General features: G+C 35.6%; 1 protein-coding gene across 6 annotated transcripts in view; it reads left to right on the top strand.

Moving 5' to 3' along the window:
- atp8a1 (ATPase phospholipid transporting 8A1) overlaps positions 1 to 25,363 on the top strand; it is a 330,133-nt gene that overhangs the window by 109,571 nt on the left and 195,199 nt on the right. For all 6 annotated transcript variants that reach the window (XM_069190605.1, XM_015345307.2, XM_015345310.2 and 3 more), the window contains 2 exons: positions 12,774 to 12,885; positions 24,317 to 24,482. In XM_069190605.1, the coding sequence (XP_069046706.1) occupies positions 12,774 to 12,885; positions 24,317 to 24,482 (278 nt within the window). The remainder of the gene's footprint in view (positions 1 to 12,773; positions 12,886 to 24,316; positions 24,483 to 25,363) is intronic.

Raw genomic sequence — 25,363 nt, 5'->3', positions numbered from 1 at the left:
TGAGCATAAAAAGAAGAGGAGCATAACGCATCTGAAGGTCATAAACGATATTAATTTAGGAACATAAACATTACTGTATTATGTAAACTGTACTGTGTATGGCTGGTCTTGGTAGTTTAAAGAAAAAATACACACCAGTCTTCCATTTCTCCCTAAACATTTTAAGCATGAAAGTTTTATGAAACGGTACCCAAATATGCGATTGCTGTATAGAATGAATTTTAATTTAAAAAAATTATTTAACACGAAAATTAAGCTGTTTACATCTTCCGCCTGAGAACAGTCACCCGTTGCTACCCAACGCAGAAACACAGCCACTAACTAGCAAAGAGAGGACATTAGCTACCCAATATGATAAAGAAATAAATGATTATTTTGTTTATTTCTTTTGCACATTTATTTGAACATTTCCATCGATTGTACAAGCACTTGGAAACTGTCCAATCCCTAGTTCATCAGGCATTTTACCGGTCTGGCGCCGGTCTGTGTCTTCCAGGATATAATGCCAGCGAACTCTTGTTTTTATGTCCACTATAACAGACAAAATCCTTTGCTTTTAACCGAGCGTTTAATAATTTCCTAAAATGAAAATGATTTACTTTATTTCCCTCACGGGATCAATAAAAGTATCTATCATCTGTCTAAACTATGGGACAGAATTCTGGGGTCTCCCCATACCAGAGATTATGGTAGGGCTTCAGAATGGTGATTGGCTGACACCATCTGACACCCCTCTGATTGGAGAAAAAAGACGTGCTGGTTTGCTATACATACTGTACCAGGAAGGAATTTCTTTCTATTCAAAACGTGTATTTTAAAAGTTTAAGAAGTAAAAACCTTACAGCGTACACAGATTTCTAAACTGATCAGGATCGTTATCTTTGTCTTATGCATAATAATGTTCACCACTCTGTCCAGCAAATTAATAATAAACTTTATTTTATATAGCGTTTTAAACGAATAAGTAATTAGATTGCTCATAAACCTAATCACTTGTTTTTTCTTTTTAATTAGGCTCAGATTTCAACTATAAATCGTATTATTAATAACCATAATAACAACCAACCAACAAAAACAACCATATGAACATAATACCAACGAAAAACATAGATAACAACCACAATACAAAATCAAATATATCAAACCATTTTACTCTCGCAAAGTCCTCCAATTATCATAATCCCGCCCCTTATGCAAATCCAAACATTCCTCCCATCCCAGTTTATCCTGTTTATCATAAACAAAATCCACCTCAATTTTCAACATAAAGCATTACACAAAATCAAAACCTCAACACTCCAAACTCAACAACGATAATTCACAAACAGCCAGAACATGTAACTACACATTCCCAAACAGACCTAATTTCCATAGGCCCTTATGCAAAACCAACATCCCTCCCCTGTTCTCTCTCTCCCCTGGCGGTTGTAGTTGTTTTTATTTTCAAATACATTTTAGCAAAGTCATGTATTTTAAAAATCTTAAGATTTTTATATTTATGTCTTTATTTAGTGGTTTCATTAGTGACAAAGGCTAAACTTTCTTGGAAAAATGTATTTTATGTAAACCATGTTTGCTATTAATTCATTCAGGGCTAAAATATGTTCATTGTCTTCTAATGAAAGAAGGGTTCCTTTCGCCGTAGTCGGGTTGAAATTAGAAGCTTGCCACGCCCGGACTGTTACACCAACGCATTAGCATGTTAAAGCGATTTCATTGAGGAGCCTAGCCTTTAACTAGTAAGTACTGTACTTACTGGGTTTTTGAGGGGGGGGAGGTGTCTTTCACTGGAAATCTCGCCTCCTACTTTGAAAATACCCGTGAAACTGGTTCAATTCGTCACAGCCAGCACTCCTGCAGAGAGGGGGGTTGTACTTGCAGTGTATACAGTACACACGTTATGCTCTTCATTAATGTCTAAGCCGGAACATATCATTATATCTCATTTTGTATTTCTCATTTTGTAAATCATTTTCCCAGCCTAACAGTATTGTTTTTAACCTGTAAAGCGCTTTGAGGAGCCACCTTTAAAGGCGCCATATACAATAAAGTTATTTATTATTACTATTGTAAATTTGCTGGACAGAAAGGTGAACATTATTACACAGAAGACAAAGATAGCGATTTACGTTGCATTGTGTATCGTGCTGCTTTAATACAGTTTTAAATAATTAAAAGTCTAAACAGTATCAGCTTTATGGGTTTTAAATAAAGGTGATTTAAACGCGATTTAAATCAATATAAATGTTTATATTGTAACGCATAGGTGACTATTCATTTTTATTAAAATGACTTAAATTCGATCATGTTGTGACATTTAGAAATATACATTTGTTTGGTGCGAGTGAAGTTTTATTTAAGCTCTGAGCCATACTGATTCTTCTGGAAGCCAGTTTCCGCCAGGGAGTAAAAAAAAAAAACACACTATGGTATTCTCTCCAATGCAGTGCAGTTAAAAATATACCTCTGATGCTGCTCCTAAATGAATATCGTTAATGACCATCAGAAGCTTTATGCTCCTTTTCTTTTTAACAGTGGATTGAACAGGGAGAGGCATTTCATAATGTACTTTTCACTGATGAAACAACAGTTGCTCTGGAACAGTTTTCAACCATGTCGTTTTATAAAAAGGGGAGATATGTACACGTTACTGAAGCTAAAAGTTTAGCCTTTGTCACTAATGTAACCACTAAATAAAGACATATAGAAATCCCTACGTTACAGACTGTATATGGCTGGTATTGGTAGTTTAAAGAAAAAATACACACCAGTATTCCACTTTCTCCCTAAACATTTTAAGCATCAGAGTCTTACATGTGGTTATTTCGGAAACGTTTGTACGTGCTCCTTCTGACCATGTTACTGTTTACTGTTACTGACCATATTAAGTTTAAGTGCCTGTGGGCACTTTTCCTGTCCGCGGGGGGTGGACCGTCTTTCATTAGAAGGTTAGTCTGTTCTACTCTGAGAATGTAGAGGGGGTGGAAAGTGCCCGCGGTCATTTAATTAGTATTAAAATTCGCACTGATTCCCTTGCGAAGATACGGACATAGGAATATTCGTGCGTGGTCAAAAAATGGCATAAAAACGACAAAGTGAAGGCTGTGAAAACATTCACAATGTACTTTATACACAAAGCAAATATACCCCCCCCCCCCTCTCAATTCAATTCAAGCTGCTTTATTAGCATGACAGATGGGTACAATCAGTGTTGGGTATTTACTTTGCTTTGAGATGCCACTTTTAAAGGTGATATATAAAATCAAGGCTTTAACTTGCTTTAACTCCGCAAGTCTGAGTTCTTGTGTCTGTCCTATCCGAACCCGAAAGTATTACAATATGTATCTTTATAGCAGGTGGTTTACAGCTTTTTAGTATAGATTACACTTTTCTAAAATGTATTTAAAAAATAAAAACGATTACAATCTAATCTTTCCACGTTTGATCCCAAAATAAATCTAAACGGGGAGAAAGCTATGCTGAAAGTTTATTATGATACTTAGAAGACAAAGATATCAATTTATGTTGCATTTGTCTGATTGTGAATCAAAAAACACATATATTTAAACCCGCATTTGCGATTTAAATCAAAATGTTATTTAAATCAATATAAATGTTTATATTGTAACGCCTAAGTGACTATTCATTGTTATTAAAATGACTTAAATTCGATCATGTTGTGATATTTAGAAATATAAATTTGTTTGGTGCGAGTGAGGTTTTATTTAATCTCTGACTCAGTGATGGCCTGGCATGGTGAGGTGCGCTGGCAGATGTATGATGCAGTGGTGGCCTGGCACGGTGAGGTGCCCTGGCAGCTGTATGATGCAGTGGTGGCCTGGCACGGTGAGGTGCGCTTGCAGCTATGTGACGCAGTGGTGGCCTGGCACGGTGAGGTGTGCTGGCAGCTGTGTGATGCAGTTGTGGTCGGGTATGTAGAGGTGCACTGGCAGCTGTGTGTTGTGACGCAGTGGTGGCCTGGCACGGTGAGGTGCGCTGGCATATAATGAATATATTCATGTGCATCCAACACACAGTTCAACGCTAGCAACTACACAAAATCTAAAATATGAGCTCTACTTGCCACTTACAATACCAACAGTACCAGCTAACTTTAGTAGTGACATTTTCATGGATCTTTTTAACAATAAAATTTACAACATCGGACTTCAGACTCAATTATACAGGCCTCAAAAAAGTCTGGTACAAACATTTTCAGCATGGTGAAACATGGTGAACATTTCCACCACTGCGTCACACCACCCAGCTGCCAGCGCACCTCACCGTGCCAGGCCACCACTGCATCACACTGCTGCCAGCGCACCTCACCGTGTACTGTTGGTATTGTAAGTGGCAAGTAGAGCTCATATTTTAGATTTTGTGTAGTTGCTAGCGTTGAACTGTGTGTTGGATGCACATGAATATATTCATTATATGCCAGCGCACCTCACCGTGCCAGGCCACCACTGCGTCACAACACACAGCTGCCAGTGCACCTCTACATACCCGACCACCACTGCATCACACAGCTGCCAGCGCACCTCACCGTGCCAGGCCACCACTGCATCACATAGCTGCAAGCGCACCTCACCGTGCCAGGCCACCACTGCATCATACAGCTGCCAGGGCACCTCACCGTGCCCGGCCACCACTGCATCACACAGCTGCCAGCGCACCTCACCATGCCAGGCCACCACAGCGTCACACCACACAGCTGCCAGCGCACCTCACCGTACCAGGCCACCACTGCGTCACACCACACAGCTGTCAGCGCACCTCACCGTGCCAGGCCACCACTGCGTCACAACACACAGCTGCCAGTGCACCTCTACATACCCGACCACCACTGCATCACACAGCTGCCAGCGCACCTCACCGTGCCAGGCCACCACTGCGTCACATAGCTGCAAGCGCACCTCACCGTGCCAGGCCACCACTGCATCATACAGCTGCCAGGGCACCTCACCGTGTCAGGCCACCACTGCGTCACACATATTTCAGCGCCATATATTTCATGGATATTATGGAATATAATGGATGGATATCTTAGTTATCTTTCTAGTTCACAGGTTTGCATGCATAATTTAATTTTGAAAGCCACTGAGACATCAGGTACTACTGTTGTATTTATGAAAAAGAAACAAAACAAAAAACATACTAACAACTGTGCCATCCTACTCCTTAGTTAATACATTTTATTATTCATAAACAGTTAACGTTAGCAAAATATTTTGAATTATATTTAACCCTATTTTTTCTTTAGTTTTGTATTTAACTTATTATATGATAGTCAGACTTAATGTATATTTGAACAATGAAAATATATTTTTACAAGATTTTACATTAAGCACTTAAAATTAATATGGTTAATAATAGTAAACTGTAACATGCTGTAACAAGATCGGTTAAACTGCGAAGAAAATGCTTTCAGAGAAAATGTTTCAGGTGTGAAGAACATAGATCTCCAATGCAATTTCAACCAAACCTGTTCCCACACACCCTGCCCCCACTACCATTAGAATATACACAAACATTTTAGCGTTTCATTCTGAGCAGATACCCTCACACCTGAAGAGTGCTGGCTGTGACGAATTAAACCGGTTTTACAGGTTTCAATCACAGATCATGTGACATGGGAGTCAGTAAACTAACACACAGCGCCACCGGATTTGATAACGCTATAAAAACGCTATAAAATAATGTGACTTGGCACAGAACAAGTTTACAGCACAGTACAAAAATAAATGCTGACCATGACTTTAGAAGCATAAATTGCCTTACACTCAATTTAAACACAAGCTGTCTTTAGCCCTTTAAGCTGGTTCATACAGAAATGTAGAGATCCAGGCTCAGAACACACAGCTTCATTAGCGAATACATATGCAGGACAACTAGAGAAGACGTTTTACAGAGGATGGATTTTTAGAAACATCCCATCAGTGACATCACTGAAGTCAACTCCTAGGTACTGTAACTGTCGTGTGGATAGTTTCACAAGAATCAGACAAAGGTTTAAGCATCGCTTGTTCTAGATAAAACTGCAAAAAAAAACAACAACCAATAATGTACTTCTTTGCGGCTCTGTTTGCCCAAATCATATATTCACAACCTGAAATCTAGAAAATAATATTACGTAACCAAAATCCGCAATATGGAAACAGAACCTGTGTAATTGTTGATAGATGATGTACTCGTAATATTTTTTCAAGACAAACTACAACATTTAAAAAATGACTTGTATGTACTTGATATCTCTAATCAATCCACGGGTCCCAGCACAAAACGAAACTAAAACGCATAACGTTTCGCGCTTCTTATTAGTTGCTCAAAAGTAATTTGACCGTATGAAATGCATAATATAAACCTAGAAACATATACGTGAGCATTACTTAAGCACTGTAGTATCGGTGTTAAAACATACCTCTCAAATACTGTAAATCAAGTTAAAAATATCTCAAGACCGATTCTGGTCATAATGAAACCATGTTTCGTGTATGTTTTCTTTTTCATCTTGAAATAACTCATTTCTAAATACCTTTTTCACTGTCAACATCTTGCAGCAACTCTGCAACAAAATATACACTCTGATAGTTCATCCTGCTACCAACATTAAATAAAACAAATCTTAAGATTTCTATATTTATGTCTTTATTTAGCGGTTTCATTAGTGACAAAGGCTAAACTTTCTTGGAAAAATGTATTTTACGTGTTGCGGAAAAAACTGACTTGCTTTAACAAAATATGTTTACAAATCCTTTCACCTGGCATTTTCGTAGTTAGAAATTATGGAACGCTCTTTTAAAAGCAAGGGAGTTTTTATGTCCGTTGCAGTTCTTTTGCAACATGAATATAATGATATCGTTATTAATTTCTTGAGATACGCGATTCCATATTATATTCCCTTTTAATCAAATTAATCAAGTATGGTTGTTGACTCCGGTATCACGTTAGTTAAAGACTTCGAAGCTTACAATGTTTAGGGAGAAATGGAATACTGGTGTGTATTTTTTTCTTTAAAGTGCCGATTCCTGGAACACCCCTCTGAAGTGGTTCTATAAAATCTGGTATACGGAAAAGAAAGCGTTGATAAATACAAGTGTCTTTTAATACACTCTTTGCTGTGCTCTTGAGGATCCTTGTGATATTTTAAGCTCTAGTTGAATGATAGGTGTCGCATTTTAAATCATTTTCGTAGTTAGAAATTATGAAACGCCCTGTTAAAAGCAAGGAAGTTTTTATGCCCGTTGAAGTAAAACAAAATGCCTGATAAAGTATGGCTTGGACAGATTCCAAGTGCTTGTACAAATGTGCTAAAGAAATTATACTTTGAGTATACAGCTTGTCCAAAGTAATCCATTATTAATACTATTAGTAATATCTTCAGTAAAGGCTTTGATGCATAAATATTTCTGATAAAGGTAGGTTGTGTACTTTTGTCCAACTGAGCAATCTTGCTTTCATAAAATATACCAACATTTTAATGACTGATGATTAACATGCTGTAATACACAGTTCAAAATTAAAGGCTCAAATGCTGTACATGAGAGGTTAAGCTCCCCCTGGCGGTTTTACAAGGCGACGCCAGATAGTTAGTCACGTGACACACGTGAACTGCGTGATACCCCGGTGGGCGTGTCGCGGTATGCCGCAAAATACCTCACCCATTTTGAATGGCTGCATCTGTATTTAAATGGGAAGAAATCCAAAACACTTTGACTAAATATTACAGAAAATTAATCCACAACCTCATTCAGAAAGTGAAGAACATATTGATGCTTTTTTTGGAATCACTTTGATTACCATTTCTTACTGAAGAACAAAATAATTAAAACATTAAAAGCAATGATAAGACCGGAATAATTGAACTGTGCAATTATGAGGCTCAGAGCTAATAAATCACCTGACACTGATAGTTTTAATTCAGAATGGTATAAAATGTACTGAACTGGGTTAATATTATATCTCCTTTCAGCTTGCAACTCAACGTTAATTGACAGAAAAATGTCTCTATCATGGAGAGAAGCTATCATCTCAGTTATCCCTAAGGAGGGAAAAGACTGGATTGATGATCATTCAGACTAGTCCCAATCCTTAATGTGGAATATAAAATATATGCAACCATTCTGGCTAAAAGATTTGAGAAACAGGATTCATCTACATAGGCAGCCATTCAAAATACGCGGTACAAACCCGTACAGCAAGAAATTACCCATAAGTCATTGCATTGTACTACGGTACGTGATTGGCTGGCCAAAATGACTAACAGGGGCATTCGTGGTGTATTGGTCATTAGTGAAAAGATTTAATCATTTAATCTTTTTACTGTGCATGGTTAAATCCGCTTAGTATTGAATATTTATATGGAATTTTACAACTAAACTGAAATTTTTGTAGCTGCGCATAAAAAGAAGAGGAGCATAACGCATCTGATGGTCATAAACTATATCAATTTAGGAACATAAACATATTATGTAAACTGTATATGGCTGGTATTGGTATTTTAAAGAAAATATACACACCAGTATTCCACTTTCTTTCTAAACATTTTAAGCATCAAAGTTTTACATGTGGTTATTGGAAACGTTTTTACATGCTCCTTCTGACTATATTAAGTTTATATACTTTGTAAAAAGTTATAATGTTTCACCTTTTCGGCAAATACGCTTGTTATCAGAGTAAACAAAACCATACTTTTAGAATTTCATTAAAAGGGAATATAATATGTAATCACGTATCTAAAGAAATTAATAACAATATAATTATATTCATATACTGTAGCTCAAATAGTAGTATAATACCGTTTCTATGGATATGTGTGCTTAAGTTTCACTCCTTTTCACGTGATGTCTGTGGTGTGATGGCTTAAGCGTGTACCTTGTGTGCCAGGCGTCATAGGATCAAACTCAGCTCTTTTAACAAATAAACCTTTCTTTGAAAAACTAGAATAGCAAATATTATGGACACTACAGATGCAGCCATTCAAAATGCGCGGGAGATACCGCATTATTTTCCGGTACGCTGTATGCAGTCTACCGCAAGTTACCGGTAGTTACCGGTAAATACCGCTAGTTACCATAAATTCTCCTATAATACGACAAGCAAAATAATAGTATCCGGAATTTCCGCAAGGTGGAGCTAATAAAGCTCAACCTCTCATGTTTGAGCCGTGGCCATCAAAGTCTTTAACGAAGATATTACTAATAGTATTAATAATGAATGACCTTGGACAAGCTGTAAGTGTAAACTCAAAGTATTGCCCTGGTCAACATTCTTTTTTTCATTGACCGTCTTTGTAAAAGTAACACCACAGCATTTCGCAATCACGCATTTGTTTCCAATCATGCAAAGTACAGTAATTTTTGAGAATCGATTCACCATGCCTTTCACATGCTCATAAAAGAGATTGATTTAGGAACATAAATATATTACCGTATGAAAACTGTACTGTATACAGTATGTATATGTATATTTAATGTCTTTACTGTGCCCGTTTAAGTATTGAATATTCATATCTAATTTTACCACTGAAGGGAAATCTTAGTAGCTGAGCATAAAAAGAATAGGAGCATACTGCAACGCGTGTGAAGGCCATAAACGATATTAATTTTGGAACATAAACATACAGTATATGGCTGGTCTCGGTACTTTAAAGAAAACATACACGAAACATGGTTTCATTATGACCAGAATCGGTCTTGAGATATTTTTAACTTGATTTACAGTATTTGAGAGGTATGTCTTAACACCGATACTACAGTGCGTAAATACTGCTCACGTATATGTTTCTAGGTTTATATTATGCATTTCATACCGTCTAATTACTTTTGAGCAACTAATAAGAAGCGCGAAACGGTATGCGTTTTAGTTTCGTTTTGTGCTGGGACTCTGCTTTTAACAATGTCGCCGTGGATTGATTAGAGATATCAAGTACATACAAGTCATTTTTTAAATGCTGTAGTTCGTCTTGTAAAAATGTTACGAGTACATCATCTATCAACAATTACACAGGTTCTGTTTCCATATTGCGGATTTTGGTTATGTAATATTATTTTCTAGATTTCACGTTGTGAATATATGATTTGGGCAAACAGAGCCGCAAAGAAGTACATTATGGGTTGTTGGTTTTTTTTTGCATTTTTATCTAGAACAAGCGATACTTAAACCTTTGTCTGATTCTTGTGAAACTATCCACACGACAGTTACGGTACCTTGACTTCAGTGATGTCACTGATGGGATGTTTCTAAAAATCCATCCTCTGTAAAACGTCTTCTCTAGTTGTCCTGCATATGTATTCGCTAATGAAGCTGTGTGTTCTGAGCCTGGATCTCTACATTTCTGTATGAACCAGCTTAGAGGGCTAAAGACAGCTTGTGTTTAAATTGAGTGTAAGGCAATTTATGCTTCTAAAGTCATGGTCAGCATTTATTTTTGTACTGTGCTGTAAACTTGTTCTGTGCCTAGTCACATTATTTTATAGCGTTTTTATAGCGTTATCAAATCTGGTGGCGCTGTGTGTTAGTTTCCTGACTCCCATGTCACATGGTCTGTGATTGAATCCCATGGAACTATGACATTATTTTTTAACAAACATTTCTTTGAAAAAATGAAACGTTTCCCTTGGTCAGAGATTAAATAAAACCTCACTCGCACCAAACAAATTTATATTTCTAAATATCACAACATGATCGAATTTAAGTCTTTTTAATAACAATGAATAGTCACCTATGCGTTACAAAATAAACATTTATATTGATTTGAATCGCGTTTTGATTTAAATCGTAAACACGTGTTTAAATATATGTGTTTAAAGGCGATATACTGTATAAAAGAGGTGATTCTTATGGAGTGTGTTCCGCCGGGGATTCAAAACATTTATTTTTTTTAATCGCGTATCTAAGGAAAATTGCAGTATAACTTTGTTCATGCACAAACAGTGGCATGTTACATTATAATTTGGGTGTCTCCCGGACTGTTAAACCAACACATTAGCATGTTAAAGCGATTCCATTAACACTGTACTTCCTACTTTGAAAATACCTGTGAAACCGGTTTAATTCGTCACAGCCAGCACTCCGGCAGAGAGGGGGTTGTACTCGTAAAGTAGCCAAAGAGAGATCTCTTTACAGCCCAGTAGCTGTAGTCCTGCTATCACAGGGAAGGGGCGGTGACGTCACCTGCTCTGGTACGCCGGCTCTTACACAGTGCCTGTTGGCCGTAAGCGTTACATTATTAATTTGCTAGACAGAGCGGTGAACATTATTATGCATAAGACAAAGATAACGAAATCTGTGTACGCTGTAAGGTTTTTACTTCTTATACTTTTAAAATACACGTTTTGAATAGAAAGAAATCCTCTTCCTGGTACAGTACTGTATGTATAGCAAACCAGCATGTCTTTTTTCTCCAATCGGAGGGGTGTCAGATGGTGTCAGCCAATCACCATTCTGAAGCCCTACCATAATCTCTGGTATGGGGAGACCCCAGAATTCTGTCCCATAGTTTAGACAGATGATAGATACTTTTATTGATCCCGTGAGGGAAATAAAGTAAATCATTTTCATTTTAGGAAATTATTAAACGCTCGGTTAAAAGCAAAGGAGATTGTCTGTTATAGTGGACATAAAAACAAGAGTTCGCTGGCATTATATCCTAGAAGACACAGACCGGCGCCAGACCGGTAAAATGCCTGATGAACTAGGGATTGGACAGTTTCCAAGTGCTTGTACAATCGATGGAAATGTTCAAATAAATGTGCAAAAGAAATAAACAAAATAATCATTTATTTCTTTATCCTATTGGCTAGCTAATGTCCTCGTTTTGCTAGTTAGTGGCTGTGTTTCTGCGTTGGGTAGCAACGGGTGCCTGTTCTCAGGCGGAAGATGTAAACAGCTTAATTTTCGTGTTAAATAATTTTTAAAAATTAAAATTCATTCTATACAGGAATCACATATTTGGGTACCATTTCATAAAACTTTCATGCTTAAAATGTTTAGGGAGAAATGGAAGACTGGTGTGTATTTTTTCTTTAAACTCTCAAGACCAGCTATACACAGTACAGTTTATGTACATACAGTAATGTTTATGTTCCTAAATTAATATTGTTTATGACCTTCAGATGCGTTATGCTCCTCTTCTTTTTATGCTCAGCTACTAAAATTTCCCTTTAGTGGTAAAATTCCATATAAATATTCAAAACTAAGTGGATTAAAATGTGCACAGTAAAGACATTAAATGATTAAATCTTTTCACTACCAACCAATGCACCACGAGTGCCCCTGTCGGTCATTTTGGCCAGCCAATCACTTACCGCGGTGCCCTCCGGTGCCCTGCGGGTAGGTTACTGTACCGCGGGTTTTTACCGCCCATTTTGAATGGCTACATCTGTATATTGACATTTTTTTATATTTCTAAATATCACAACATGTTTGAAGCTAGGTCATTTATTAAGAACAATGAATAATTTGAAGCTGCTACTTCTGTTGTTATTACTGATAATAAATATTATTGACCATATATTGAATTTGTTGGTATTTCTAAATATCACAAAAAGTTCAAATTTAATACTATTAGTAATATCTTCCATAAAGACTTTGATGCATAAAATATTTCAGCATAATTAAATAGAAATAGAAAAATAGAAAATTTAAAATGCTGCCTTGAGGAAGTCTGAATAAAGTGTGGAATTTGTCTATGGTCAAAAGCGCAAGCACCTTGAGTTAGGAAACTGGTTTTGCTAAAAATATTACTATTGTTACTTTGTTTTCAATTCCAGCACTGTACCCCTGGGTCCAGATCAGATTCTTCTGCGGGGAGCCCAGCTGAGAAATACCCAGTGGGTTCATGGGATTGTTGTCTACACAGGGCATGATACAAAACTGATGCAGGTATACCCTTCCTTGTGTTGGATCAATGTCCATTCATTTAATGAATTGTTTTGAGGCTAGTTTCACAACAGCTTATTGTTCATATTAATATGTCCTCCGTTAGATAATGTACTTTGCATGCATTTCTTTTGTATTTGTTTATCATTCTCTGAAAAAAAATGTTATTTCCATAAACCATAAAATAAATATGAATAACTTGAATACCAAGTGTAACTTCACAAACCCATGCAGTACTGACAAAAATCATGAAATGGTTTGATCTAAAAATTAACCAAAATATGGTTAATTTAATGTCCAACTGAGGAGATGAATCATGTTTATAATGCAGATCTGTATATGTATTACATTTTTTTAGTATGTTATATAGTTGTGATTTATATGCTGACATGATGTTTAGGAATTTTGAATTTGTTTTATTCTTAAATCAGTGAAATATGTGTTTTTTTAATGTTTACTAAACAGATGCTAACAGCTAGTAACAGTGTTACATGCTGTTTTTTACAAGAATTAATGTAACATTGATATGAATGTACTACAAAAAGCCAACTATTGCATTGACAAATTTCTGAAGCAAAAATGGTAGAATACATCAAGCACTATTTTTATGGACCTGTCTCTCAGCACAAATCAAGCAACCCAAATCAGGAGAACGCAGCCTCAGAAAATTATACTAAATGTAAAATATAAACAGAAAATAACTTGTTTACAGATCCAGCCATTCCAAATTTGCGAGGTACTCGGCATTAAAATGCAGTGAGCATGGCGCATCATACCGCATGTGGTGCTAATTAAGCTTAACGTCTCATGTACAGCATTTGGGCCAGAAAACGCCCGCTTTCGAATCCCGGTCACTGCTGAGGGACAATCTTTTTCCAGTTAAGAATTTAAGTTGTATTCTCTTTAGATTTTTAATAATTTTAAACTGTGTATTACAGCATGTTATTCATTAAACATTAAAAAGCCGGTATATTTTATAAAAGCAAGATTGCACAGTTGGACAAAAGTACACAACCTTCCACCTTCATCATAAATATTTTAATTATGCATTAATTTTTTGCATCAAGTCTTTAACTTGGTAACTTAGATTGGTCCTGGGTTTAACATGCTTGTTCTAACATTATTAAGCTTATATTCTGTTTTTCATAAAAAGTTATAATGTTTTATCCTTTTCTAAGAATACGTACGTAGTAAGAACACCACTTGCTGTTACTGTAAAAAAAAAAGTTGTACTGATTTAATACCACTTGATAGTAATATTAATATGGAGTAGTGTAACTAAACAGCTAAAATATTTTGGAAATTATTTAGTACATTTTGGAAACATTTTGACATTCATTTTTTGTAAAGCTTGTATTGTTCTTATCGTGGTAATGGATAACTTACTCCAATTACATGTACAGCAATGTTGAAACAGTACAGAATGTTGAAACCGTACTATGACAGTGGAGATGTGTTACACCTTCAAATAAGCCAGTGACTGTTGTTTACTATGTTGAGATGAAGTTGTGTAACTCTGCGGAAATTATTCTGTACAGTTATAGAGCAGACACGTTGTGTATTGCCTCATACACTTGTTAAAATGTTCCAATTTTGATGTGATATGGAAGATATTATTAATAGTATTAATAATGAGTGACCTTGGACAGGTTGTAAGCTCAAAGTATTAATGTGGACCGCTTTCTTTGTAAACATCTCCATCAGTTTAACTCATTCACCCGTGATTACTTGGAAACTTTTTGCCTGCCCTATTCAGGTACAGCTTAAGTTGTTAAGTGGCGCGTTGGTGTAATGTCTTAGGCGTGTGCCTTGCATGCTGGAGGTAGGGGATTCGAACCCAGCTGTCGATATGAGTTTTCTTTGAACAAATAAACATTTATTTGAAAAACTAAAATAGCAAATATTATGGACACTATATTGACATTGTTTTTTACCTACCTCTACCCCCCAACCTTTGGGGGACCTCTTTTATTTTTTATGTTTACACTCTGACCCTACACAGAGATCAGCTGTCCACTGAGATGCACACCTATCAAAATACTTGTCTGACCTTGCATTAAGAAGGTTGTAAAATGTTCAAGCCTTCACTTGTATATTAGTCTATAGTTTATTAGCAATAGTTTACAGCAGTAATGATCCATTACTTGTTTTAAATCACTTAACAGAAAGGTTTTAGACAGTAAACTTTTATGTTTTGAGTAATTTAAAATGTATTTTGCTGCAAGAGATGTTTGATGACATAATTCAGAAAAGGACAACAATTTGTTATCTCTAATCATATGACCCAATTTACTAACACCTACTTGATTCCGTACTATACCAAGACAGTATAGTTAGTCTTGGTGATCTAAATAATGCTTGATGTACTGATAATGAAGTGTCATAAGATAAGTTTTTTTTGCAGCTTTTTAATATTTTAAAAGAAGACCCAATTGATGTTTCAATTAAATATTTAGGATATGCCTTGCTATAATACAAACTTTCTAAGGAGATACCTAGCTCCGATGCTGTATCATGCTCTGTTTGTACCCAATCCTTTACTATTTCTGATTTAAATCACCTTTGCTTGAACTGAGCCAAATGCCAAGTAATAATTGTAGAAATTAGGTAGGTCTAACCCACCTTTATTTTTTGCTGCACTTTCTTTCAAAAGAACAACAAGCTTTTTTCCCTTTTCAGTCCAAAGATGTAATCATTTTATGCAGTGCCTCAAACCATTTCTTGTCAATCTTTAAAGGTACCATTCTCAGTGTATAATTTACTTTAGGTAGTGTTGGCATCTTGACTATATTAATTCTAGGCCCACATGGAAATAGGTAAACATTTCTATCTGAGTATGTCCCCATTTATTTTAACAAGTCTCTTAAATTAACATCTTTGGCAGCCCCAGATACCCTATCTCTGTTGTAACTCTGGGTGAGCAATCTTATGATTCAATGATAATGAATTGAGTTACATAAGCTCCGTTCTGCTCCAGTTGACCTTATAACCTGACATCTTGCCAAAACATTCAATGACATCTACTGCTGCTGAGAGTTTTATGAACACCTATACCTTATATCTGGGCTGATGCTCTTATTTTGCAGGCTAAAGGTTCGAGTGCTAAATTAAATAGTAAAGGTGAAATAGGACACTCTTGTTTGGTGCCTCTATATAAACAGAAAGGTTTGGATATACAGCTGTTAGTCACTGTAGATGCCTGTTGACTGCGATATAAGATTCCAACCCATTTATTAAAATATGGGCCATAACCAAACAATTTTAGCACATTAAATGAGTATTTCCATTCAACTCTTTCAAAGGCCTTCTCAGCATCCAGTGTGCATATAGCTGATTTTGATTTACTGAGTTTAGCATGATGAATCAAATTAAACAGCTTTCTTGTATTATCTGAAGAATATCTATTTTTCATAAATCCTCTTTGATCTGGATAAATGATTTTTGGAAGCACCTTACCTAACTGATTAGCAAGTTCTATAGCTAGAAACTTATTGTCCTAGTTCATTTAGCTTATTAGGCGGTAACTACTACACAATGATGGATCTTTACGCTTCCTATATAGAAGGGTTATTAAAGACTCCCTAAATGAAAGTGAAGTCGTGTCTGTTAACCACATATTATTAAATGTTTGCAGTAAGATATCGAAGTATCGACTGAAATGTCTGGTAGAACTCAGCTGTATATCCATCAGGTCCAGGTGATTAATATCGTGAGAAAAGGAAGCAATTGCTTCTTTAACTTCTGATAGAGTGAGAGATGACTCAAGAATGTTTCTGTCTTCTGTACTAAGTTTTGGGAGCTCTGTATCTGCAAAAAAGCACTGCATATATTGACATTTTTGATATCTCTAAATATCCCAACATGTTTGAAGCTATGTGATTTATTAATAACAATGAATAATTTAAAACTGCTTGTGTTTTAAAATTGTATTTTGTTTGGGGTGATTTGTCACTCACTGTTTTCACAACCTTCAATTTATAGAAGTGTGCTCTGTACAATGATATAGACGTGGGTAATGTCATCCGCATTAAACAATGCGCTTATCGCACAAATCCTGCTAATCTAGAAATTAGAAGAGTATTATTGGACAATGTTCTTGGGCTATGGCGGAATTTCTCTGTAAACTGAAGAGTTATGGAGGAGACACGTTGTGTATTGCCTCTTTTTACACTTTTAACAACATTCCAATGTTAATGCAACATAGAAGAAATTATTTACAACCTTTTAAATCTGAAGCTGTTAACTCTACCTTACACAAAATAAAAAAAAAACATCAAACCTGTGATTGGATGAGATGTCATGATTGTTTTGCAAGGATGTGAAACATGACAATTTGTTACAGTTACCATCAGGACAAAAAAAAAGTGTATTTTTTATTTATTTATGGCTGCTGCAGTGGCTTGCAATGGCTGGATAGTTAACACTTCCCAATTGCTTTGTCAGTCTGTCCGTGGGGGGAAGGGTGGAGCTCTCCTTGACAGCTGACACTCCTCCATACTCCATAAGTGAACAATTAGTTAAAACACCAATGTAAACATCATATTTACAATTTGTTTAAAATAAAAATGGTTGTTAAGTTCCCAAAAGCTTTCTCAGTCAAGAATGACAATTCACGTAGGGAGCTGTGTAAGCATGCGTATTCAGGAAAAGATTGGCTAAAGAAGAAAGAAAACGCTTTCAGAAAAAACAATGTTTCAGGTGTGAAAAATAAAAACGCCCTTTCAATTGCAGCCTAAACCTTTCCCCACATACCCTGCCCCTGCTGCAATTGGAATATACACAAACAAAGCACTGAAAGCTTTACAGTAGATGATCAGGTGTTCGGAGACATAGGGATAGTACGTACAGATGCAGCCATTCAAAATGCGCGGCGATACCACATTATTTTCCGGTGCGCTGTACGCAGTCTACCGCGAGTTACTGTAAATTCTCCTATAATACCGCAAGCAAAATAATAGTATCCGGAATTTCCGCAAGGTGGAGCTAATAAAGCTCAACTTCTCATGTTTGAGCTGTCGCCATCAAAGTCTTTAACGCAGATATTACTAATAGTATTAATAATGAATGACCTTGGACAAGCTGTAAGTGTAAACGCAAAGTATTGCCCTGGTCCACATTCTTTTTTTCATTGACCGTCTTTGTAAAAGTAACACCACAGCATTTCGCAATCACGCATTTGTTTCCAATCATGCAAAGTACAGTAATTTTTGAGAATCGATTCACTATAACTTTCACATGATCAAAAAAGGGATTGATTTAGGAACATAAACATATTACCGTATGCAAACTGTACTGTATACAGTATGTATATGTATATTTAATGTCTTAACTGTGCCCGTTTAAGTATTGAATATTTATATGGAATTTTACCACTGAAGGGAAATCTTAGTGCCTGAGCATAAAAAGAATAGGAGCATACTGCAACGCGTGTGAAGGCCATAAACGATATTAATTTTGGAACTTTAACATACAGTATATGGCTGGTCTCGGTACTTTAAAGAAAACATACACACCAGTATTCCATTTCTCCCTAAACATTTTAAGCATCGAAGTCTTTAACTAACGTGATACAGGAGTCAACAAGCATACTTTTAGAATTTGATTAAAAGGGAGTATAATATGGAATCGCGTATCTAAAGAAATTAATAACGATATAATTATATTCATGTACCGCAACATGTGACCTTGCCGGTGGCGCTGTGAGTTAGGTTCCTGACTCCCATGTCACACAGTCTGTGATCGAATCCCACTGTGGAACCATGACCTTTTTTTTTAATAAACATTTCTTTGAAAAAATGAATCGTTTCCCTTGGTCAGAGATTAAATAAAACCTCACTCGCACCAAACAAATTTATATTTCTAAATATCACAACATGATCGAATTTAAGTCATTTTAATAACAATGAATAGTCACCTATGCGTTACAAAATAAACATTTATATTGATTTGAATCGAGTTTTGATTTAAATCATAAACGCGTGTTTAAATATATGTGTTTTTTGATTCACAATCAGACAAGTGCAACATAAATTGATATCTTTGTCTTCTAAGTATCTTAATAAACTTTCAGCATAGCTTTCTCCCCATTTTGATTTATTTTTCTTGGGATCTTGGGATCAAACGTGGAAAGATTAGATTGTAATTGTTTTTATTTTTTAAATACATTGTGGAGTTAAAGCAAGTTAAAGCCTTGATTTTATATATCACCTTTAAAAGTGGAATCTCAAAGCAAAGTAAATACCCAACACCGATTGTACCACTCTGTCATGCTAATAAAGCACCTTGAATTGAATTGAATTGAGGGATAGACATGCAAATAAGATACACTCCACAGACATTCACAACAGCGACATATCATAAAACGTTTGCACATATAGTTAAGTTATTACTTGGTTTTCAAAGTGCAATGAAATACAATATTGTTGTTGTTGCTGTTATTGTTGTTTTTATTCTGTAAAGCGTTTTGAGAAGCCACCTTTAAAGGCGATATATAAAAGCACTGAATCTGTTGATTCTGTTGACTATTGAGAATATGAAGCCCTGAGTGGCTGAGTATAGAGGAGTGCTGGCTGTGTGGAAAATTGTTGTGACGAGGCTCTGTATAGGGAAGGATGTTCTATCTAGGGATCTTACCCAATACAGGCCAGCCAGATGGAATGGGAAAAAACTTGAATGGGGTCGTTGTTTGGGTTCATGAATAAGTGCCAGCCCAGTCTACAGGTACCTCACTGTTACCTTAGTTGGTATACCCAGACTGTTAAAGTCTGCCACTTAGATGGGTGAGGAAGGGAAGGCAGCATTTGTGGTTCCCAGCTGTAACTGGGAGTTCCATGTGTAAATCATCAAGCACTATGATGTCAGAATATGTGGTTGTTGCCATATGGTTTGCTTGGGCAATGTTGGTTCAGACATAAGTTGCAAAGCCATGTTTTGTATGTGGGTGATAGCATAGGTACATTTAATGGAGTATCAATCTGGTTCTTTTGATCCAATGTGGGTGATTCAGTGTTGTGAAGGAGTTACATTGAAGAGTTGGTAATGTGCAGTATTTGTATGTCCAACTTCAGATGGACGGTGATAAAATTTTTAGTTAGTATTAACTCTGGGTGGCACAGTGAAACAGTTGTTATCTTTGTTGCCTGGCAATGCTTGGGACCTGGGTTTAATTCCTAGGGTGCTAACTGAATGAAATTTGTATGTTATTCCAGTGTTTGTGTGGGTTTCTTCCCACAGTCCAAAGATACTGGTAGGTTAATTGGCTTCTGGGAAAGTTGGCTTTGGTCAGTGTGTCCGTGTTTGTGTCTGTGTGTGTGCTCTGTGATGGCCTGGCGTCCAGGATGTATTTTGCCTTGCCAGGATAGGCTTTGGCTCTCCTGTAATCCTGTATTGGATGACGTTGAATTCTTTCTCTGCACATGTTCAGCAAAACACCAGTTGCAACATTAAATGTATATGCTTTTGATAAGAGAAGAGACACTTTTTTGACACTTAAGCTCTTTGTCTTCCTTATCAATTAAGTCTATAAAAGGTCAGCTGTAACTTTCTTTTGTTAGAACCATCCTCCTAATTGCAGGGAGGGTGCTTCTGTTTGGCCGAATACACAATAAACTCCTCTTCTGCTCGACAAAAAGGTCTCCAGTTTTTACTCTACAAAGTAAAAAAATTGAAAATGGATGGATAATAACAAATATACATTTTATTTTTATTTAATCAGTTATCAACCAAGAATTATTATGTTGGTTACATTAAATATTTTAAAGCTGTATATTACAGTACTCTGAAGATAATTTCAGAATTAAATCTCTCTTAGTTATTGAGTTATTGTTTTTACAGTGCATTCCTTGTACAAAACAAATGGGTTGATGGCTGCCAGTTCTAAGTTATTGTGAGATTCAACAACTAGCCACCGATTAGATTCAGCTTTAACTGAGTACTAATGTGCCATCTGGTCTGTCAAATCTACTCTGTGGTTTGTCTGGTTGTAGAAAAGCACAGTCTTTTCTTTTTCTTCTCAGTAGTGTAAGAACCACTTACACTAATGTAAGTCTTTAATGTAAAGATTGCTGAGAATTCATACTTTTGTTCTTAGCCTGCACTTGCATATAGTCACTGTACCATAGTCACTCTTTCAAAATATTAGTGATACGTACACCTGAGGAGGCTCTTTTCATGAGTTATTGACCTGTCCCACTACGATTTTTTTCTGCAATTCTACTGATAGTTCTGGTGAAGTAATAATAATACCTCTAGTTGCGTTCCTGACTAAATTGTAAACATTACTTGTTGATGTTCTATCATGTTCTGAGCTATTTGATTATCTACTACTTTGTAACTGTAGATTCTAAAATCAACAGACAAGCAAACGCCAATCCACATGGTAACTGATAGAGTTTTAGGTAGACTGTATTAGCATTCACTCAAATCAGTTGACTTTGGCTTTGAGATGGAAATGGATATAATATAAACACAGAGGTCTAACACCTATACAACAAAAACAAGTATTCAAACTCTAATATAATGCCTACAAAGGCTCAAAAAGAAAAGATAAGCTGTTTTATAAAACAACCAAAATACCACCTGCAGTTAAATCTCTATATACCTGGATGCTCCCAAATGAATGGGAATCTATATCCCTTTTTTTTAAATGCACCAACATACCAAGAGAGGCCATTTTTAACCGAGGGATTCTTTACATTAGAACTTAATTAGCTAATGCAAAACAAGGTAAACCTTATAATTGCTTTGATTACTGAATCTAGATATCCTACATCTCAGCCAAAGATCCATTTGCTTTAAAGCTGGACATGTTTACACTAGTCAGGTGTTACTTATTGTATCCAAATTATTAGAGACACTTTAGTAGTCACCTACACCTGTAACAATACCTTGCCAAAGTATTTAGACCCTTTCTATAGAATCCCATTTTGTGAAACTGCAAAATGATGCGTACACATTTTTATAGTTCATATTTTATTCTAATACTGAATCCTTACACTGAAGACTTCTAAAGGCAAGAGAAGTTACAATAAATATCAGCAAAACTATGGAGAAAAAAAATGTGTTTATTGCATACGTATTCAAACCTGTATTTGGTAGGAGCACCTTTGGTAGCAGTTACAGCTGCAAGTATTTTCGAGTAAGTTTTTACCAACTCATCAAATCAGCTTGGTGCAGTTTTTGTTCATTCCTTTTGACAGAACTTTCAAGTTGCTTGTACTGCAGTTTTCAAATCTGCAGGTTCTCATGTTCATGTTTTAAATCAGCACTTTTGACTGAGGCACTCAGGAGTTTCACTTTCTTATTTTTAAGCCACTCCAGAGTAGCTTTGTACTTGTGCTTTGAATCATTGTCTTGCTGTAAGGTGATTTTTTTAATCCCAATTTTAGGGCATAAGCAGGTTTACCTCCTCTAAGTTGCCATTATTTTGCTTAATCTGCGTTTTAATCAGGTTTTACATGCTTCTGCATTCCTGCTGATGGCAAGCTGAACAATAACATAATGTTGACATCACCATATGTGACAGTAGAGCTGGTTTTCCTTGATGGGATAGGACACAGGACACAGACACCTGTTGGTTTTGCATCATACTGTATGTATCATTTTGCATTTAAGACCATAAAGTTTCAACTTTGACTTGTCTGACAGCAAAATGTTTGTTTCATCAAAATGCCAATGATGCACTGAAGGCATTGTGCCACCTGGCCACTTGACAGCTTAAGCTGTAGCTGTAAAGGACAGGCAAAATGTTTCCAAGTAATCACGAGTGAATGAGTCAAGTTAATGCAGATGTTTACAAAGAAAGTGGACTATGGTAATACAGTTCTTAGAGCTATATAAATATATTTAAATCCTTAAATTGATATTGTTATTAATCTCTTTAGATAGAAAGATGATTTCATATTATATTCCCTATTAAGCAGATGATAAAATGTTCAAGTTTTTTACTAAGATAACGAACGCAAGTATTCATAGAAAAGGTTAGAATATATCTTTTTATTTAAGTATATGAACTTAATAAAATCAAAAGGAGCACGTAAAAAAGTTTCCAAAATAACCACAGTAAGTGACGGAGTGAAAGACTTTGATGCATAAAATGTTTATGAATGAAGTGGAATACTGTTGTGCATTTTTTATTTAAACTACCGCTACTCGCCTTGATGTTCAGAGACGTTATGCTCCTCTTATTTTATGCCCGTGACAAATTTAGAACCTTCCCTTTAGTTGTAAATATCCATATTAATATACAATATTAAAAAATTTAAACATCCACAGTAAAGATATTAAAAGCAGCAATTATTTCAACTAATGCACCACTAGTGCCACATTTTGGCCAGCCAATCACGTACTGCAGTAGTCTGTGTGTGGAAATCCGCAGTACAGAGTTTTATCGTGCATTTTGAATGGCTGCATCTGTATATATTCTTTTAATTCTTAACTTTTAAATTTTAACAATGATAAAAAGGTTTAAGAGTTCAGTAACATAGGATAAATGACCCCACCCTTAATAGTGGTCTTCCAACATGAACCTTACTTCTAGAGCAATTTGAATCTATGTCATATCTTAAATTGACTGTGACTAGGACAGTCAAAGGTGCAGCACATGAGTGGCTTTGTTCTGCCAAAGTTTGGAATACTTGCTGTGAGAGCTCCTCAAATTGATTCTAACTGTCTTGTAAACATCATTGGATTGACATATGTCTTTACAAATACCAGATAACTCACATTTGGTACAAAATGCACATTTCTAATGGGTTCCTGCACAGTTCTTATTGCTTTATGCTTGTCTAAGCATTACAATGGTTAAACTGACTTGATTCAAAACTGGGGATTTCAAATTGCTAGGTAGAAACATATTTTTTTTTTTCTTTATAATGCCATGTTATATACAAAATCTTGGGAGTAGCATTTTATCAGGAATAAAGATGTTGTTTATCCACACCAATAAGTCATGAATAACAAACAAGCCCGTAATGCTTCTGATTGTGAGCTACAGAGAATATTATGCCCATTAAGATCAGTCATCTTTTCATTATATAACTTACTAATGATTGTATTTATACAGTGTATTCAAAGATAAGATGTAAGGGAAGGAACAGAAAAAAATGCTGATGGTGAAGACTTACATATACATATACAAAATCTCCCTTTCCCATTTCCGTAATGAAGATATTAATCTGTTGTGTAGTGTGCAATTGCATTCTGTCCTCATCAGGGCTTTTTTGCATTGTACAGATGTTTGAAAGAAATCAATATTTCTAAAATCATATGTATATAGGTAGAAATTAAAAATGGATGTTTTTGTCATTACAATTTAGTAACCAGGAGTAACATACAACCACAGTTCTAAATGTATATCATAATATTTTAAAGAAGCCACTGTAAGCCAGACCTTACACTGTGAAATATCTCCTCTCTCTGTTTTTTTGCTCTCTAGAATTCCACAAGTCCTCCCTTGAAGCTGTCAAATGTGGAAAGAATCACAAATATTCAAATTCTTGTCCTGTTTGGTTGTCTGCTCGCCATATCCCTCATCTGCTCAATTGGACAAAGTATCTGGAAGGCAAAACATGACAACACCACCTGGTACATGGATTTAAACTGTAAGAGCAAACCATTAGCCACAATAAATATTCTTTGTTGTTATTTTTATTATTATTATTAAAACCAATTCATTGAGGAGGGATCAATTTATGTACTAATGATAAATATCTCAGTAAACATAAAGCAGTGAATTTATTTAATACTGCAAAGTTGTATAACTTTTCTATTTGTCCCAACTGTATGTTTTCCTATTTTATTTTTGTTGTCATTTTTTTTATCTTAGCAGGACCTGATTAAAGAGCTTCATCAAAAATAAAATAGTTAAAAGAGACTTTAGGTGAAGCAGATTTATATTTTCTCACACTTTTACAAACCTAACTATCTATTATTAATATATGTAGATTTTCTTTCTTAAATACTCTTTAGCATTTAGTATTCAGCAGTTGTGTACTGTATATGAAAAGCAGCCTGTAAGTAACAACTTGCCAGTAAATTGGACAAAAATGTGATGTTCATAGTTTGCATGTAGTATTTATTATTGTTTAAAAAGTTTACATTCAAATGAAAAGTAAAAAATAATAATAATTTGTTTGTTCTGGTATATATTTTACCATACCTTTAAAACATCACTAAATACGTGACAAGTACACAGTAAGGAGATGATAATTCCAAATCTGAACAATTGTTTTAATGCTTACATTATTTCCCTCTGAACCACATTATCTAATTTTAAATAGCAAATAGCTGGAGATGGTAATGTATACATTATAGTCTTTAATACATTTTTTAGATTTATTATGTACCATAAAGGGTGGAAATTGATTCTTTGAGACATTTACTTTTAGTAAAAGACGCAAAGAAACTAAAAAATGTTGATAATTTTTTAAAATGCTGTAAATAAGACAGCTGCTACTGTCCCACTTAAATCTGTAGGAGGGAT

This window comes from Lepisosteus oculatus, chromosome 1 (genome assembly GCF_040954835.1).
Source record: "Lepisosteus oculatus isolate fLepOcu1 chromosome 1, fLepOcu1.hap2, whole genome shotgun sequence".
Taxonomy (NCBI): domain Eukaryota; kingdom Metazoa; phylum Chordata; class Actinopteri; order Semionotiformes; family Lepisosteidae; genus Lepisosteus; species Lepisosteus oculatus.
This window is presented reverse-complemented; position numbering and strand designations above follow the sequence as displayed.